The sequence below is a fragment of the Vanellus vanellus genome, assembly GCF_965231255.1.
Source record: "Vanellus vanellus genome assembly, chromosome: 2".
Taxonomy (NCBI): Eukaryota; Metazoa; Chordata; class Aves; order Charadriiformes; family Charadriidae; genus Vanellus; species Vanellus vanellus.
In genome coordinates, this window is record NC_138906.1 from 101,914,955 (window position 1) to 101,934,746 (window position 19,792).

Below are 19,792 nucleotides of genomic sequence, written 5' to 3' on the forward strand. Positions count from 1 at the left end.
AACCTCCCAAGGAATTAATCTATGCCAGCGCTCAACTTTCTTATATTCAGAAGGTTTTTTTTTAACTCTGCCTCCAATATTTAAACTAAATCTCTAATGCAAAACTTCCCTTTTCCTTGCTCAAGAGTAATGCATTATTCTTATCATCTTTCCAGTTCTTTACAAGCGAACCTAACATTCAAGTTTCCACATAAAGAGGCTGGTAGCCACCAAGTTCTTGTCTAGGTTATGAAAAGCAGTACAAAATATGCTACTGAACATATTTTAACCACGTTGTGGATTTTTTTTCTAAATAATAATAAAGGTAGGAACAAGCACTTTTTACAAATTTATGAGGCAGTCAGGGTCATCTTAAGCAGAGAACTTAAGCTCACCCAGCTCCCTTACTTTTTTGATGACATATGGCAGGCAAAAGCAGGGAAGAAGAAAAGGAAAAGGAAAAGAAGAAGAGGAAAAAAATTCTCTGTGACTGAATATGTGACACCGTAGGAACAGAGGCAAGAAACAGCAAATCAACTGCCATGCAAATGGAAAAACTCTCACCTTTAAAAAAAAAACCTTCAGATGGTAAACTGCTTCATGACACAAGCTGCCTTCAACTCAATCACAAGCACGAACATTTTCCTTGGAAAGTCAGTCAGAATCCCAGACAACCCCTGCAGGCACTTGAATGTGCTCACTGAAACTAACACCCATCCATGCAACTCATCTAATTTCTTGGAACAGGAAAGATAAAAAAAGTAGTTCTGTGCTTTTGTATGTCTCAATTAAGTAAAAGACAGCAGGTGGCTTTTTTAACACAGATCTGCATCACAGACTTTGTTAAACAGAAACCCTGGAACCTACAGAGACTCCAGAATTGACTTTGAACTCTGGCTTGATCACTTCTTAAACTAGTGAGTTGTTTTTTTAATGGTGCTGCCACCCATAGCAAAGTACTTCAGAAAAAAACAAAAGGAGTATGCTGACCAGTATTCATTTGGCTCCCCTCATAAGACTCCCTCCAACCCAGCACTAACATTTATAAATCTCAAACTAAAAGTCGCGGGGGTACAAGAAGGGCAGCTGAATTCTCTAAAACGTAACAGACCTGAGGCCTTCCTTGGAAGAGGTTTTGGTAGCCGTCATGGTTTAACCCCATCCAGCAACTAAGCACCACACAGCTGCTTGCTCACTTCCTCCACAGTGGGATGGAGGAGAGAATCAAAAAAGTGAGAAAACTTGTGGCTTGAGATAAAGACAGTTTAGTAAGTAAAGCAAAAGCTGTGCACACAAGCAAAGTAAAACAAGGAATTAATTCACTACTTCCCATGAGCAGGCAGGTGTTCAGCCATCTCCAGGGCTCCATCATGCGTGACAGTTACTTGGGAAGACAAATGCCATAAATTTGAATGCCCTCCCCCTTCCCTCTTCTTCCCCCAGCTTTATATGCTGAGCATGACATCAAATGGTATGGAATATCCCTTTGGTCAGTTGGGGTCAGCTGTCCCCTCCCAGCTTCTTGGGTGCCTCCCACCTTCTTCCTGGCAGGCCAGTATGAGAAGCTGAAAAGACCTCGACCGCTTAGCACCAACCAAAATATTGGTGTGTTATCAACACTATTCTCATACTAAATCCAAAGCACAGCAGTTACTGGAAAGAAAATTAACCCTATCCCAGCTGAAACCAGGACAGTAGCTTACGTGTGAGAGAGAGAGAGACAGAGAGAGAGCTCCCAGTAGTGCTACCTATCACCTCTTTCTTGTCCACTATCATGTCTGTCTATTTCTAGTTCTGGAAGCCTGAAAAGCCATAAAGTTCCTGAGACAGTGGCTTATGATGGTTAATTGAAAAGCAACTGTTAAACTGCTGTACCAAACCCAGGATGAGATCTGAACACTAAGGCCAGGCTTGACCATTTAAAACACACCTCTAACTTTTCAACAGGAATGCGGTAACAATAAAACTTGGAAGATAATTGTCAATTTAAAGATGCATTGTGGACAGATGCATTTGGACAGATGTTGGGAAAAATGGCACTTTCCTTCACAAAAATCATTAATTTACAAATAATAATAATAAAAAAAGATCTAAAAATCCATCAGAAACTGTGAAAGTAGCTGACTCAGAGCTCTTTTCAGATTGCAGTTCCTTGTTGAAAGCAAGGTGAACCACACCAAAGACTTCATGATTATGTTACAGTCAGGAATGGGTACATGGACAAAAAAGCTGAAATGAGAGGCAGTTGTGCTCAATCCTAAAGCTCACTTACTCTGTATGTACCTATCACAGCCAGAAGGGGTAGTGCCAGCTTTCAGTGCACTATGACTAGATTTTCTATGCCACAGACACAGAAAGACAGCCCTAGTAAGGATTATTAGGTCCACTGCAATGCACAAGGCTGTATTACCAATGTTTCCTCATTGTTTGGGGCATCTTAGTCCCAAGTGAGGGCAGGCTGACTGGACAAGAAACAAACCTCTTAGGTCTCATGGGACATCTCTCATGACTTCACTGGACATAAGATTTAATTTCACATGAGAATGACATCTTCCAATATTTGAAAAAAAAATTTAAATCAATAGATCTATCAGGAACTTTTCTTTATGGCTGACTATTTTTTTCTGACTGTCTATACAGCTAGGGCTGCTAGCAATAGGCTAAATGTGCTATTAGCTGAAAATGTGCTAATAGCTGAAAATATATTTAAATGGCAAAATACCGATTGTAAGAACAGTAGTAAGATAAGGTTCAAGTACTGAATCTCTCTAACCAGCCAAAGACATAGCAAACAGTGCAGAGTTTTCTGACCAGTGACACTATCAGGAACCTCAGAAAAAAAGTGAATAGTCCTGTTTCCCATGCCAAAGCCATCAGATAGCAAGCCTCAAGCCAAACCCATCATTTCAGCACTTTTCCTATGCTGGAAGATCCAGGAAAATAGGTAACCAGAAAGCAGTTTGCCATCCACCACGGGTGTAACCCAGCAGAATCTGGATGAAATTTAAATCAACAGGATGGCACTCACTCTTTCTGTTTGCCATGGAACAATTTTAGCAGTTGTGTGCTCATGAAAGTCACTGTTGCTCATGAAAGTACATGAAAGATCTGAGACACTTATTCTTTTCTTGAAGCAACTTTAAAGAGCAATTACAATGCTAATACGGAGTAGAGGTCAGCATAGTTTTTTGCACCACTTAGCACTTTTGTTTTCATACTTACAAGTTTACCAAGAAGGAAAAAAACCCCATCATATTAAAGGTAGCATGGCCTTGGAAACACTAGAACTACTAAATTACACCATTTCGGCATGACACGCACAACCAAGAGTTTTCTTATATTGGAACCAGATTTTCTTATATTGGAATGTGAAGAGAAATAAATATAAACTACAGAAATAAATGTATTTTTTAAATGAAAAGAAAAATAAGGAAATAACCAAAGTTGTGTAAAAACAGAACACATCTCGGCTTCCCATGTTAACAAACAAACGCTCTGAAGCTACAAGAACCAGATGTGGTAGAAGAGTCCTATCAGTACTTACCCAATTTCAAAGCATGAAAGACATCAGGCTGCCTCTTTTCTGTATCTGGAAGAAACATAAATATTTTTATTAGCAATCATTAAAAAAGCAAAAATTTCTAGTAAATTTTTTATAGCAAAAACTAATTAAAAAATTTACATAAAGGTACTATAAAATGTATGTTTGGACATACATTTATTAAGAACAAAGAAAGCACTGATAACCTTTCTATTCCCTTTGGGAAGAATGACTCACCTGTACGGTTCTCTGCGCAGAGTTAAAACTACAAACTATAATAATGCACCAGAACAGGCTTTTGCCTTTTAACTTCCATTCTCTATCAGGAAATTGTATTTGGAAACTTTTGTGTTTCCTGTCTGGAAGACTAGAATATCAATTAAAGAACCACAGTATGGTTCTGCAGTCTGGTGTAATCCTCTGTACAACAGCAAACATTCAAAGAGTATGGGATTATTTTGAAAGGTGACTCAAAAAGAGTTTTACAAGATGTCCCATTTTTATTTCCTCTTCAGTGTTGCTATGTTAATTTGTGAAGGTCACAAAAATAATAGCAATGATTTAACTACACAGCTTGCTATTTGTGCATTAACAGAATATCCTTCAGCTCCCAGATGATCATCCCCATAATAAGAACTGTTATTATTACAAATTTTAGTATTTCAAGTGAAGGACCTTTCCTTCAACATGCCTTCAAAGTACTTTGAAAATCCTGACACTATGTAACATGAGGAAAGAATAGTGACATATTTTGCACCTTCTACTCAAGCCAGAAAAATATATCCTCCTCCATCTTCCAAAGCATTACTGACACTACAGAACCAATGGGGTAAAAAGATTTTAGGAAAACCAACGGGATGTTGAGAGATTTCCTGAGCCCAATTCTGCTGTTTTTATGACAATAAAGAAAAAGGTTAATGTTCACAGCTTGACTCCAAATTAAGTAATTTAAAAATGCTGAACAAAAGCATTTCTTAGAAAGCCCCCCAAAAACATAAGAAACTCTTATTTTAAGACTGGGAAAGAGAGGCGTAGGTCCTGTATTTTCTCCTGGTTCAGAAACTGATCTTACAGAAGGAACTGTGTATGATCTCACCATTGGAAAACAGATTTCAAAAGATTAGTTTAGGAAAGGACTCCATACTTGGCATGTGAAAAGCTTGGAAGAGAAGCAGCCTCAGGGAGCAGGAGATGCCAGAAGGAAGGACTAACATCCAAGTAAGCTGAAGCAAGAACAGGGACAGAACACAGGCAACACCCAAGCCATTTCAGGTAATTTTGAATTTGTTACTGAAAACAGCCCTGAGAAGAGAGTTGTTTTCTTTTGGGAGGCAATTTGCCCTATCTATGGCAATGGATCAGAAGACAAGTTCCTTTTCTACTGCCTTCCATATGAGAGAAAGGATCTTCTTTCTTCCCAGGATATATAAGACTCCGGTGCTAAGAGGAGACTGAAGCCATGGTCAAAAACCAATGCAGGAATTTGTGTGGAGGCTTAATATTTTTATCCCTCTCTCTGCCCCAATTAGTTACCACCCTTCTGCTGATAGAAACTCCCCATCAGCAGAGGTGACAGGAACAATCACCTGCTTCAACGCAACTCCAACCTCCTATCTTAAACAGACTTCTTCAATACTTTAAGTCGTATGACTACAAAAGACTTTCAAAACTCATCAGGCCAACTCTGCCTGCACATATGTTCTGTATGTGCAAACACACGGGCAAGGTATAAAGTGCTGCACTAGCGAATCCCACAGATGTCTTCATACTGTATGTACTGTAGAGATGTCTCTCTGCATACTGTAATCAATTGATGTCTATTCCTCAGAGACTGGTCATGAGCAAACGTCTACAGTGAGCCAGTTCTGTCTGGTAGCATGGCTGTGTGAAAGCCCTAGCTCCAACTTAACCTATGAGTCAACATCTGACTAAGTTAACACCTACTCTGAAGCAGAAAGAAATGTCAGATTTTTGCCCTTGCTTCTAAAAGTATAAGGGAAGCTTGACCTGTAGGAATGACACCAAATTTAATTAAATATTAACAATGTGGGGGATTGCAGACATTCCACATGGCAGTGTAATACAGACATAATTAGGTAAGATTTAAATAAGCCTATTCAGGTATCACAAGTGGCAGAGAGCTTAGCGTGGACTATCCTACCCTACAGGCTTTCTGCCACCATGGTTGGATGGGTGGTAGCATCTGGAAAAGGTTCTTTCTAGTGCTAGCCACATCCTTAGATTTCATAGTAAATACTCCACAGCTGGAAAATCCAGATGCAGCTCTTCTAAACCTTCTTGTTAAGCATCTCCCAGCACTGGTCTGCATCATAAAGCACAAATACCTTGAAAAGTGTCCCTAAACAGACACATACAGAACAAGGTCTCAGTTTCTGAAATGACTTATTGACGCCTTTCCTTACAAGGCAGGTTTTCTAGATTTTTTTATCTTTTAGGATTTCTTTGAGTCTGCGATATCCTTTCTTTGATATCCTATTCTGTTTTTGATGTCTCTTCTTTAGTGCCATTTCAAGTAGGCCTTTGTAATTTGCTCCCTAAATGTGTTTTAAAAGCAAAAATAAATTTAAAACATGAAAACCTTTTAAAATGTTTCACATGATTTTTATCACAGGACAGGAATCTTATCACACTAACATGGAGGAAATCTGCTGAAGTTGGGTGTTCCTGCCTCACCCGAGGTAGGTGTACCTACTCCAACATTTTCAAAAGAGTCTAGACACAAATTGTAAAGAACATGGTGTACATACAAAATAACCCCTTCAATTTCTAAATATGCAATCAAAATTTCAAGAAAGTGAAATAAAAAACTAATGCTCCATACCTGCCTGGGGTCTGATCGTTGTGAGAGATTCCAGGTAGTCCTTCATGTCTTTGTGTTTGAAGCCAACAGAGATTTCAAAAGGTGTTTTATGTAGTACATTTAGGTGATCAGGATTGGCACCTTTCTCCATGAGCTGCTGTGCCAAGCTCACCTTTCCACTAACAGCTGCCAGCATTAAAGGACTCCAGCCCATAGTCTTCACAGCGTAATTACAGTCAGCTCCCCAATCTAGTAACAGATGTACCACCGCCTCATGTCCATGCTGAGCAGCTGCCATTAGTGGAGTGATATCAGGGAGGTCGTCTCTGCTGCTGTTAAGTACGTTTGTGCTAAAATGGTCATAATTGTCTACAAAAGCGCCAGATTCCAGCAATAATTTCACCATGCTGACGTGGCCACCTCTGGAGGCCATTGTAAGGACACTGGCTCCTAACTTGTTCTGTGCATTGAGATCAGCACCATTCTCCAGCAAGATGTGAGCCACACTTAGATGTCCAAACCTTGAGAGAAAGAGATAAGGAGGAGAATTAACACCTTGGATGGCAGAGGCTTCTCAAAGAAAACCAACATACTCTGAACATGGAAAACTTTGCTACCAAATTGGCCTATTGACTAATACGCTACATGAGATCATGCACACATCACTGAACGTGACAGTGGTGACCTTACTGGAGGGGAGCAATCAACAGCTGAGGACTGTAAACTAAACCATTCCACATGTACCAGTGACCATGCTCATAAACCAGGCACCTATTTTAGAGGATGATCTGGTCAAAGCAGCAATGTGGTAGCCTCATTTACAACTGCACAACATCAACACCTAACTTCCATAAACCACAGAGTCACTTTCATCCTCTTATATCCAGGCCTGTATCACAATCAGGAATCAAAGCCAGTTTGCTTGCAACTATCTTAGTTAAGTACCCTCATTGCTATTGAAAAAGTAAAGTAAAAACTTCAGAGTCAATGCTAAAGTAGGGGGAAAAAAAGACCATTTTATCAACTGGATAGCCAATCTTCTGTATTTGCATCATCCCTTGCTTCCCAGTTGTGAACCATCAACAAACACCCACAATGGAAGAAGGCTCAGAGAATACAGGCACATGCCAATAAAGAAAATAGTGAGTGGCAACAGCTGTTGTAAAGAAAGCTGAACTTCTCTCCACACAAAGGGGAGCAGAAGGTGGCTTTCATTTTAGAGGAACGGCTGTATCAGCAGAGTGGGACAACTAGCTGTGCAAATGGCCTTCCATAAAACAATCAATAGGAAGTATTATCTTTCTGAGTTAGCCAGACCAGCATGGGGGAAGTGTCTGCACAGCTCATCCAAACACAGAGCACCAAAACTGAGCAATCAATGAAAGAAATTTTGAAGAGAGCAGGGGGCTTGAGCTGGCTTCCAGCGACATGTTCCGTCCCGGCAACTGGGGACGCCCAACATCATGATGTTGAGCATATAGGTTCTGGTAACGGGCATGCTGTTTGTTTTGTGGTTCAACTGTGTGCTGCAGTTCCTATGTTACGTGCTTGTGTTACAATTTCTGGAGATTGCTGTATCACTAGGCTAAATCAAATTTCTGTGTAACATCAAATATCTTCCAATAAGGGAACTTGGTATTAAAGCATTAAACACTTCTTGTGTGGAATATCCTTAAGAACTTCATCATAGTATCGAACTCTGACACCAGTTTCACCGGTAACCCAGCTTTAACACAACTTGACTATCAGAGGCTCTTGTTGTTTGTCAGTAAGCAAACGACAATCATGCATGCCACGCACCCAACCAGCTACTTAACCATGAGAAAATGGAAACCCTTTACTGTTGTTCAGCTCAGCTATCCCACATATCCCACATAATGCATTGACATGATGTGTACTTCTGTGCTTTTGTTGCAGATATCATGCATTTCTATATGCTTGAGCAGCGTTTAACACAATCAAGCTTTCATCCTGAAAGCAGCCTTTGTACACTGCAGCAAAGGAAATATTAATTGAGGAAATCCCGAAGAATGCTACTAACCACTAACAGCAGACAGGAGACCAAAACTCCCTAGTTTACTTTCAGAACGTACATAGCTGCAGAAGGAAGTCTCCAGGGCCTGTCTAGTCCCTAGGTCTATCCTGGTAGCCTTCACTGCGTCACCTCAGTAGAGCCTGCAACCACTGTACACATGATTAATTTTATGCATATATGCTATCTCCTGTCCAATTTCAACAGGACTAACCACAGCCGGAAAATTAAACATGTGCATAGTCTGAAACCTGTGTTTGTACAAACACTGTTTCCTTTTTGGTTATCCATTAAAAAGAAAAAAGAAACGTGCTCTTCCACTTTAAGCTTTCTCTGCAGGTTTCAATGATATCTACAGTACTTTTCAAATGGCAGCAAGCAATTTCTTTAAAACAGTGAGAGGGCTATACTGATTTGAGTTTATTGTTTTTAGAGAATAAGCGTACGGTTTTCATTAAGGGGAAAAAAAAATCTAAGAATGTTTCTGCAACTTTTTTTCCCTTTCTTAACCTTCATAAAATAACAACATTGTTGAACCTTGTCTTCCTTGTTCTTACTGGGAAACCAGCTGTGTGACTCATTCTTTGGGAACTTTCTATGGGCTTTAACTGAAACGAGAAATGTTGACTTTGAAACAGACTCTTTTCTTCCATGTATTTTAATGTTATGAAACAAGAAAAAAAAAAAACAAGCCCCAAAAACATTTATCCTCTCAATTAAACATTCAGTTATTACAGGAAAATACTGCCCTCCAACCTTGCAAAACACGTCCGTAAACCCAGAGGGTAGTTGTATATATAAAGATAAGCGCCATACGGGAACCTCCTACAACCCAGCAGTGGGTTACACGAAGCACAGCGTCACTGATGCAGAAAGCAATCCAGTTTTGTCATTAAAAAACCTCAGCAATAGTTTTCTATATCCTCCGGCGAGCCATTTAAGAAGATACGAAAAAGCCAAGTGAAATGAATTATTTCTTGTTTGCTTCAGAATGTTTTATGTCAGAGGTCAGTTTTCAACAGGTAGACAAGATAGACACGTGCCAAAAAGTAAAAATGTCAGAAAACGAAGTAAGGTTGCGCACCTATCTTATTTCCACAGAAGGAAACAGGAGCGTTTTCACATCCAGTTTACCTCCGACTACAGTTCTGCACTGGTTTTACCCAAGACACAGCATGCGCAGCTCCAATCACCACACCATTAACAAGGACAGGGAAAAATCTAACGCCCCAGCATGCTACTTACCCAAATTTAAATCCTACAACCCCTCCTCACCCCCCCACCCCCCTCCGGGGAACCCAACAGCCGATTCCCCCCGGGGATAACTACATCAACCGATGACCCACCGCGGCCTACAACATGGCGCCTCCCCGCCCGCCTTCACACACGATGAACTCGCCTGGGACAACCACCACCCCACCCCCGCAGCGCTCCCGGGCGCCCTCCCCCGGCCTGGGCAGCGGGATTTGGAGAACGAGAAAGGGCTGAGCGCCGGCGGCAGACCCGGGGCGGGGAAGGGAGGGCCGCCGAGGCGCAGCCTCGGCGGCCCTCCCTTCCCCGCCCCGGGTCTGCCGCCGGCGCGGTAGCCGCCCTGCCGCTGACTAGGCCGGTGCCCCCCGGTGAGGCGGGACGGCGGTCGAAGACCTCGATCCCCCCTACCCTACCTGGCCGCCTGCATGAGGGGGCTCCATCCGTAATGGTTCCTGCTCTGTACCGAGGCCCCCTTCCGCAGCAGGAACCGCACCAGCTGCTCGTGTCCCCCGGCGGCGGCGAACTGCAGCCCGGTGTTGCCAGCCTCGTCGGTGCAGTCCACGGGCACGGCGGCGGCCGGCGGGGCGGACGCTTCGCCGCGGGGCTCCACCGCCGCCTCCTCGGTACCGCAGGAGGAGGAGGGGGCGGCCGGGTCGCCGCCGCCGGGTAGCCCTAAGAGGCGCCGGGCGGTCTCGCAGTCGCCCTGCTCGCAGGCGCGGAGGAAGAGCTGGACCTGGGGGGGCACCCCGCACTCCCCCATGGGCAGCGGCCAGCGAGCCCCGACCAGCTCGGCCGCCCGCCACCGCCCCCGCCGCCGGCGGTGGCTCGGCGGCCGCCGGGAAGGCGGCGGCGGCGGGGAGGAGGGGACTCCGCCGGCGGGAGGAGGCCGGCGGAGGGCGGCCGCAGAGCTCCGGCAGCTTTCGCACGGCGGGGAGGGGAAGCCGGGCCTGGGCCGCACACCGCGCTCCTCGGAGCCGGCAAGGGGCTGCCCGGCCCGGGGGCCTGCGCGCCTCTCCCCGCCGGGCCGCCTTCCCCTGGCCCCACTGTGTCACCCCTCCTCGCCTTGGGTCACCGCGGCTCCAGCCCCCTTCCACAGGTGTTTTCTGTCACCCTCTCGCTTCTGGGCTGCCGCCGTGTTCCTGCTGCCATTACTGACCCCGCTGTGGTGTAGTGTTCTGCCCTGAGGTCACCGCAGCAAACCTTTGCTATAGGGCTTGTTCGCCTTCGGGCTTATTTTCTCTCACCTGACACAACAATCCCTTTTTTCTCTGCTTTGTAATATGGTTTCTACAGCCCAGCACGGTCCCTCTCTGTCAGCCCCACTCCACTTACATGATAACTGCAGCCTTTACTTGCACCTTCCTGCTTTGGTTTTTTCCCTCAGCTCTGAACTGGTCTCTTCCTTCACTGAGATATGGGATTCCCAGTTGAGTCATTCCCCCAAAAAACCATATATTTCCCGCTCCTCAATAACGCTGATCAGTTGGTCTTTCTGTTTAAAAAGTTTGAGCATAAAAATCTGATTTCTTGTGGCATTTCTAAGTACCTTCTCTTTAGCTTCAGCCTCCCAGGTAACCTGAAATATTTTACAGGTTAGATTGATTCACAAAGTGAGAAAAAAAAAATAAAGTGCCAATGAAATAACTCTTGAACTGCAGTTGACCAGTCACTTAAGGATACTGTGTCGTGTCCCTTTACGTTTGGGCAGGTTGTTCTCTATTAAAATCATTGACCTCGGTGACAGAACACGGCACTTACTGCAGTGGTGGAGGGTTTGGGTATGAGGGGACTAGGAGAAGTTATGGCAAATGTAGTGAAGCCACCAAATGCTCTAAAATGAAGCCGTCCACTGGTTTTAGGCAGTGACATCCATATCTTCCAAGTTATGTGGCTTCCTACCTCTGATCCACTTTCGAATCCAGATTGCCAGACCATCATGGCAAAGAGCTAAACATGTTACACTTGGGGAAAGACTCCTGCAAACAAGAGTCATGGCTGTGTTTATGGCCACTTAAACCAGTTCTCTGGGAAAGTGCTGTTCGCAGCAAAGAAAAAAAAAATTATGTAAACCTTTGCAATCTTATCATTACAGAAAGAATGGAACAAATACCTAGACAGGATAAATACTCAGTGATGCTTCCTTCGTTATAGATACCATATGTTAGCTCATGTAAAGTATGTAAATGTTTAACATACGTAATTACGTTAACTAATTTCCTTAAGAATAAAGATGCTTATAGTGGTCACCTTCAGAGGCAAGATACACAGCTAGGTAGACTTTTGGTCTAGCCAGTACAACCATTCTTACATTACAACAGTATGAGGAGCTTGCCATTATCAATAAAGCTGTATGGTGCAACTCATTCTGTAAGATATTGGAGCTTGGAAGAAGGGAATGGCAAGAGTGATTAATGAAATACATCATTCACGATTCGAGAAAACTGGGTCATACTTACTGTATCAAAGTGGATGCTTGGATATAGTCAAATTAGTGACAGAATCACTCCAGTTTATCTTTGAGATAAGCTACTGAACACGGTGATCATACAAATTTATGTTATGTAGCCGATGATTACTCTACCAAATTATACTAATGGTTTGAAGCTCCAGACAAAGATACCATGAACGTAATTAGGAACGTAACAGCAAAAGATGCAACTCTTATTTTAAGAAACTCATAAGTAAGCAATAGGAAATATTTGTTGGGGTTTACAAAATGAGAGGAAACTATTTGTGCTAAATTCTGCTGCTGTCATCTGATGGTCATTACTATCATCCATCAGCATCCTAGGCATTTATACAGATATGATTACTCAGTGATTTCTGTCACTGACAGAGAATCAAAATATCATGAGCCAAGGGAAAAATAATCTCTTCTGAAATCAATGAAGTGCTATAGAATATTGTCCTGGTTTGAGCAACCCAGGACTAATTTCTCTTCTAATGCTTGGGAAGACTGCAGTTTTAGAAGACTCTAGCACCTGAATTTGTGAAAATATCTACTTTATAGCCAGCTATGGTATGTGGGTTCCAAGGTCTCAGTGGTCTTGAGCTTGCTGGGTGCAGGGATGAGGAGGAGTGAGACCCGGGCACTTGACCCAGGCTGGCCAACAGGATTATTTCATACCATGAACATCACATTCAATACAAATTAGAAAGTTTGCTGTGAAGTACTCTCTCTCCCTTGATGGCTGCCATCCTGAGAACTTCTTGCCCCGGTGCCGGGGCCTTCCCTGAGGCCTTCCCTTCCTCCCGAAACCACACCACTGGCAGTGTCCAACATTTGCTGTCCACTGCTGGGAGTGCACAGCTTCCTACTGACAGAATTGGCTGAGTATAATCTTTGCATATTCTGTATTGGTATTGAGATCAATACTGTATTGATCAATACAGATCAATACAATTAGTATTATTAATGTTAACTATTTAGTCTTACTCTATTAAATCTGTTTATATTTGAACCCTCGTGTTTCCTTGTTTCTTCATGATTCCCCTTCCCGGGTGGGGAGGGAACATCAGGTGATAGAATCATTGTCTAAATGACAATAAATTGTTGTGGGTTTCTCAAACCATAACAAATATTCTCATGGTGATGCCGTACCAAGCTCTCTGAAAAATATAGGACTTGATTTCTTCACCAATGAAAGAACATCCTAAGCCCTACAAACTGTTCATTAGGGTAAAAGGATGGAGAAAGCTTAGGTTGGAAGATAATACAGGAGAAAACAAAGCCAAGATTCTCTAGCGCAGATTGTGTATTACTCATTCAGAAGGTTTGTCCAAACTGCCTCTGGTTTGTCCAGTCAGTGAAAAATGCATTGCTTTTGACAAGAAATTCCTTCACATCAGCAATGTGCTGGTTTGTATAGTTCAGTGTTGGATTGCTCTGAAGTTAAAATAACTTAAAATGACAGAGAAAAAACTTATGAATGAAAAAATGACTGTAGACTAAAGGAAACAAGAAAAGTGCAAGGAACAGAACAGGACCACCAAAAAAAGCAGAACAGATAAGGCATGAGCAAACGTGTGAGGCCAACATTTGTGAAACCTTTCTAACAGAAGTATCCACAGCAAATGATATCAAAACACGAGCAGGGAGATAAATGGGCCAATATAAGCTTTATTAAAGCTGCTCATAATACAAGGCAACATAAAGGAGATAAACTTAGAGCCATCACTCTGCAAGACGCAGAACCCATCATTTGCAACACAAACCCTAGGAAACCATTAGGCCATGTAAGGTACCTGTAGAGCTAGTAAAGTAACTATAATATGGCAAATGTGCAGTGATACAGAACTACAAATTGGCCAGGTAACATGACAAAAAAATCCATTGCTCTTACAGTAGTAATAGGATGTAATACATTTGGACATATTCTCATACCATGACACATGAGTAAATTTCTACCTCACATAGAATTCAGGATCACATGATATGGAAGACTGTAAAGTTACCATCGTAATGAAAAGCATCTCAGGGAAAAATGCAAGTAGTCAAGCAATCTGTTCCAAATAAATCCAGAAAAATAGAGATAGCAGATTCAGTCATAATCTTCATTATGAAAGTCTGGGGATGATGACATCTCAAATCCCCAAATACGATCGCATTATTTTCATGGCAATTCAAGCAGTAAAATTTTCTCCTGTAAAACCTCAGTGATGTGAATCACAAGGAAGTCATACTTCTGAGAAAAAAAACTGAAAGTTTTAGCATGTGTTTTGTGTGAAGACTCTTATCTCTGTCTTAAAGAAAAACATAGACACATATATTAGACATACCATCAGAGGAAAGCAGTTGTTTCTCCAATATCATCAGACTCATGTTAACTTTGGTGCTTTCAGACATAGAAAAAGAAATCACCTTGAAAAATGAAAAAAAAAAAAAAAATGGTGGTAAGTGCCTACAGTATAGGATGACTGAAATTAATTCCACCATGTAACTTCCCCTTGAGTTCTGGGTTCAGAATTTTAATCATGGCATGTATAGCAGGTCTCCACTTCATCTACTATAGCCAGCTGCTATAACTTTGTTTATATGTTTCTCAATATGCCACAATTTTGATCAAACTTTCAAAAATTATTTGTAGCAGGGTATTTTAATTCACGGTGTCTGCACCAGAACATATGAAAAATCATTCAGGTTTCCAATATAACAGACCTCAAACAGTCCCTTCAGTAACATGTCACATCATACCATATTCCACGCACAGAACTATGTTCCAATAGTTTTTGACAGCTAAGCTTGCTAGCCTCGGCTTCCTTTATGTACTGTATCTGTCCTACTGCCAGCAGTTCATGCTTGCTATTTAGATAAGAACATTTATATATCAACAATACATACCTATATCAAGGAAATAAACCGACGGATGCCTTTGGCATGCACATCCTTACTACCTTTAAGCTATCCTGGCTTGCATATGACCTTTTGAATGGGCTATTTTGTACGTGTGTATGTGTATATGTATGTACGTATGTAGACATATATATTTGCATATGCACATTCACGTCCTACAGAGATCTGCAAACTGGTACAGGTTAGGTCTTGCGCAAGTAATCCACTGAATGCTGCCTGTTTTTACTGGTGTGTCACTATGAGCGTTACACAGCGTTCATCAGCCTGATGGAAGATCCCTGAAATAGCTGACAGTTTCTATCTCACTCATCAAGTCTGTGTTTTCAATATCTGTTTTATTTTTACGCTTCTTGTACCCACTGTTCTTCCTCCCATCTATATTCCCGACAGGCCCTGCCTCTGCGCTATGCACCCAGCATCACCCTCGACGCGAAGCCCACCCTGTAGCACAGGGTCCCTGCTGAAGCACCAAGGACCTCCGCGCCCGCCTTTCGGCATAGACCTGCAGCCGGGAAAGCAGGGGCTCAGCCCGTTTCATGTTTTGCCCGCACCACCAAACTGCCTCAAACGAAGACACTTGTAACACAAACGTAAAGAAAATGCTTGGTACTGGTCGACCAAGGGGATGAATAATAATATTTTAAAAATACAGGTACTCTCATGCTGTCCAAGGAGAGAAAGAGCAGCCAAGGTGGGATTTGGAAGAGGGGGGGCTGTTTCTTTGCAGGGCAATGCTATTTTACGCCCAGTTAAAGTGATGGTGAACAATGACCCATAAGTCCAAAGCTATCTCCAGTGGGTATGTTTTATAACTTGGCTAAATCTTCTCCTCCCTGAACAAATTTCCTATCTGTCTGCAATGTATTTGTACACTGTGTTCCTCTGATATCTTTTTTCCTTTTTTTTTTTTTTTTTTAGAATACCTAAGCGTTGGCTGTTACTAAAACTAGGAACATTATTCTGGAACACATTATTTGGTACTTTTGTTTCCCCTGAAAGTATAAATTTAGGAAGCTATTCTAACTAGGGGTTTATTCAAAATGCAAGCTCTATCAGCTGATACTTCTCCACACCCCATTTCCATTTTATAATTTTGCTTCATTTTGACTGAAAGTACAGATCTAACAAAAAAAAAAGTTAAAGAGAAAACTATGGATGAGGAACATTTTAGAGCCTTTGCAAAATTTAATACCTCTGTTTTTTTACTGTAATGTATATGTCATCACTGTAAAATAAGAATAACTTGTAATAATAATTGATGTGTAAAATAGTTCATCTTAACTTACCACTTTAAGTTTTCCTTGTTTGCCGACCAATTCCTTCAATAAGCTTATGCATTTTTAGGTAAACTAAACTTTGCCTGCAATTCAAATGGATATTTCAGTGAGCAAGAAACACTCAATTTCAACTATTACATTCGCTATAATGTAAGTTCTTATGGACAGTTACATTCTGTTGTGTTTAGTCTTCGCTTACTGCTTTTTGAAAGGTTTAGTTAAAATTTTGTTTCTTCTTTTTTTGTGAAAAAATATGATTTCACTTTTTAAAAATAAACTCTTCAAATGTATTAATTATTCCACTGATCTATATCTAATGATTTTTGCATTAACACCATTATTGTACTTTCCCTTGCTGAATTTCCTCAGATTTATGTGCTTGGACATCATCCCTGGGGAAGTACCATTTACTAGTCTTGCTTTCAGTCCTCCCTCCGATGATGATGATCACAGGAGGCCTTCCCAGCTACTTTGCTCTGAGGGCATTATGACTACTGAGAGCCACCTCCCTTACTTTCCCACCAGCTGTAACCTTTCTTGCTTCCATGGAAGCAAGCTGATACTCTCCTGCCTTTTCTTCAAGCCCTTTCTTCCTTTTTAAAATCTGACTGAGGGGTAGCTATGCTGGTTATCTACTTCAACAGTCTTGGCTGATCTTATCCTGTCTGCCACTGATTGCAGTGTGCCTCCTGCAGTCCTGTCACTTTCTGTGCTCAGTTTCCCATTTTTTTAATCCCCATACTTGCTTTAGTCATGTGATCATATTCTTCTGTTTCTTCCATATTGCTCTAATACTTAAAATACTTAAATAAAATACTTATTCTTCTAATACTTAAGAACCCCTGCAGCAGAACTCTCCTGTTTTCCTTCTCACTGTTCTTAACGCTCAATCCCACGTTTTGCTCTTTACATTTCCTCAGTCTCCCGCAATAATTTCTTTTAGGAGTCCAGGAGGATCTCCTTCTCCTTTGATTCACTCCAGGAAGCTCCTCATGCTTAACATTTCTGTTACCCTGTTCTAAGTAATTTGCAACCTTACACAAAGGGGAAAAAAACCCCAACACTATTTGTTCCAGACAAACAGATTTAAACCAGCAGTATGTGCCAGAAATGCTGACTGTATCTTCAGGGTTTACTCCTCCACCAGCCAGCAACTGGAGAACCCCTGCTGTAAACTCAATGCCAACACCACCAGCTGGGCTTCCTTTATTCAGGAAGGATGGCGAGCAAGGAGACAGCGCAATCACCAGGCATGCAATTACTCGTGCCACGTAACTCTTCAGACCCCAAGCTTGCTAGACACAGCTTCCTTTATACACAGTGCATATTCTTCTGTCTAGCGTATTGGTATTTAATAGCTGCTTACAAACCATGTTTACACACACATATTTAACTGCTATTATGCTTGTTATTCCAGCTTGTATGTACGCTTTGAAACTAGATGTTATGCATAGATAATTATCTATGATGGATAACTGTATAGCTGAATAAGAAATAAAGAAGTTATATCTATACACACACACACTATTATCTGCAAATCCACCTAAACTGCTTGATTTATGCCAGTTTGCCAGTATCAGGATGACTCATTATTATTCAGCACCCTTCTGTCCAGAGCAAGGCCGCCGCAGTAGTTGACAACCTCTGTATTTGTTGTCACATACAATATTTATTATCATGTAAAATCAGAAACAGCTCATAGCTGCGTGCTGTGACCCTGCCTGGCAGTGACGAGGTTTTTCCCCCTTCCTTAGCGCCAGAGGTGTTTTCATCCACTCTTCCGCAATGCTGGTGAGCACCGCCCGATACCACTTACCAGGCTGAAGTCCCTCTCTGGGGATGACCGGAGTCCTCTGCTGGGTGGATCTTGACAGGGCTCCAACAGCAGAGGACAGTGGAGTAAAGAGTCTCTTTCTAAAATGCACAGAGCGAATGACACCTCAAACCCAGAGTTTTGGCTCACTGCTGAAGGTGAGAGAGAAACTGTTATCAATTACATTACACTTAAGGTTTTTCAAACACAAAATCACAAATTTTCATGTAATCTCATGGCCTCAGGATCGCACATTTAGACAGATGGGATTGCATCCTGTTAGGGGGTGAAATGAAAAAGCAGCGTGGATGTGCTGTTGAGTATGAAGCATATTAGAAAGTTTTGACCACGTGCCGCAGTTGCTTTTTTTCCCCACAATTCTGTCAAGCCATGAAATGGACTGCCTATTATCCGGATAATAAATTTGGAAATTTTCCTTGTCTTCTGGATTTCTCTCTCTGAGGACTCATTGGTTGACATTTTTTTTCTACCAAGAACACTGCTTTCTTCAGTGAAATACTCTCATGGCTTCTTGGCCCGTGTTCTGTTCATTTCTAAAGCACATGCTACTCTAGAGGCAGCAGAATGCACGAAGCCTGGTTTCCTACCAACTTGTTTCCTTCAGCCCCAAAGCTCTTCCTAGTCCCTCTGTGGCAAATAACCTCCCTTGCTGTCCTCCTGCAGCCCTGGCTACCTCTGTAAGGAGACAGCAAGCCTTGTGGCCGTCCCCATGACCTCCAATGGCCAAAGCAGCTTGCAGTGTGCTAGCCCTGTGCCAGCCAAACTTTCCCGTGCTGGGGGTAACCCTGCATATCTGCCACACAGCTACCAGTGTTCATGAAGGTCCCTCAAGCTTCAGGGTGACCAGATCTCTTCCTTGAAGGGTCACGGCATGTGTGTGAAGGGTACATGCCTTCCTCCCTCCTCCCCACATCCCAGCAGTGCACGACCCGGCATAGAATTGCCTAAGTTGGAAGGGGCCTTTAAGATCATCCAGTCCAACCATCAACCTAACACTGCCAAAACCACCACTAAACCATGTCCCTAAGCACCACATCTACCCATCTTTTAAATACCTGCAGGGATGGTGACCCCACCTCTTCCCTGGGCAGCCTGTTCCAGTGCTTGACAACCCTTTTGGTGAAGAAATTTTTCCTAATATCCAATCTAAACCTTCCCTGGCACAACTTGAGGCCATTTCCTCTTGTCCTATCACTTGTTACAGAAGAGACCGACCCCCACCTCTCTACAACCTCCTTTCAGGTAGTTGTAGAGAGCGATAAGATCTCCCCTCAGCCTCCTTTTCTCCAGGCTAAACAACCCCAGTTCCCTCAGCCGCTCCTCATAAGACTTGTTCTCCAGACCCCTCACCAGCTTCATTGCTCTTCTCTGGACACGCTCAATGTCTTTGTTGCCGTGAGGGGGCCCAAACGGGGCCGGGACTCTCCCTGCCCCGGCAGCTGCGGGACAACCACCCGGGGCTGACTCAGAACCACTACTGACCCCACCAGTCGTGTCCCCAGCGAGAGCCCGGAGCAAGCTGGGCCTGCGCCCCCCGCGGGGTGCTGGGGCCCTCGGCGGAGGCGGAGCAGCCCGCCGACCACGGCGAAACCGAGCAGCATCGCTCCCGAGGAGGCGCTCCCAGGAGCCCCCTACCCCCGACACGCCGGGGCCGTTTCCCTGCCCGGGGGCGCCGGCGGCAGCCGCTCCCCGCTCCGCGGCCGC

The 19,792-nt window shown here is 43.0% G+C and overlaps 1 protein-coding gene across 1 annotated transcript in view; it reads right to left on the bottom strand.

Annotated features, from left to right (window-relative positions):
* The window catches only part of ANKS6 (ankyrin repeat and sterile alpha motif domain containing 6), a 43,274-nt gene extending 32,831 nt beyond the window's left edge, over positions 1–10,443 (bottom strand). Inside the window, exons 1-3 of the mRNA XM_082479096.1 lie at positions 10,038–10,443; positions 6,363–6,862; positions 3,524–3,568 (exon numbers count right to left, since the gene is read on the bottom strand). Of these exons, the coding sequence (XP_082335222.1) occupies positions 3,524–3,568; positions 6,363–6,862; positions 10,038–10,384 (892 nt within the window). The 5' untranslated portion in view covers positions 10,385–10,443. The remainder of the gene's footprint in view (positions 1–3,523; positions 3,569–6,362; positions 6,863–10,037) is intronic.
* Between the last annotated feature and the right edge of the window lie 9,349 nt (positions 10,444–19,792).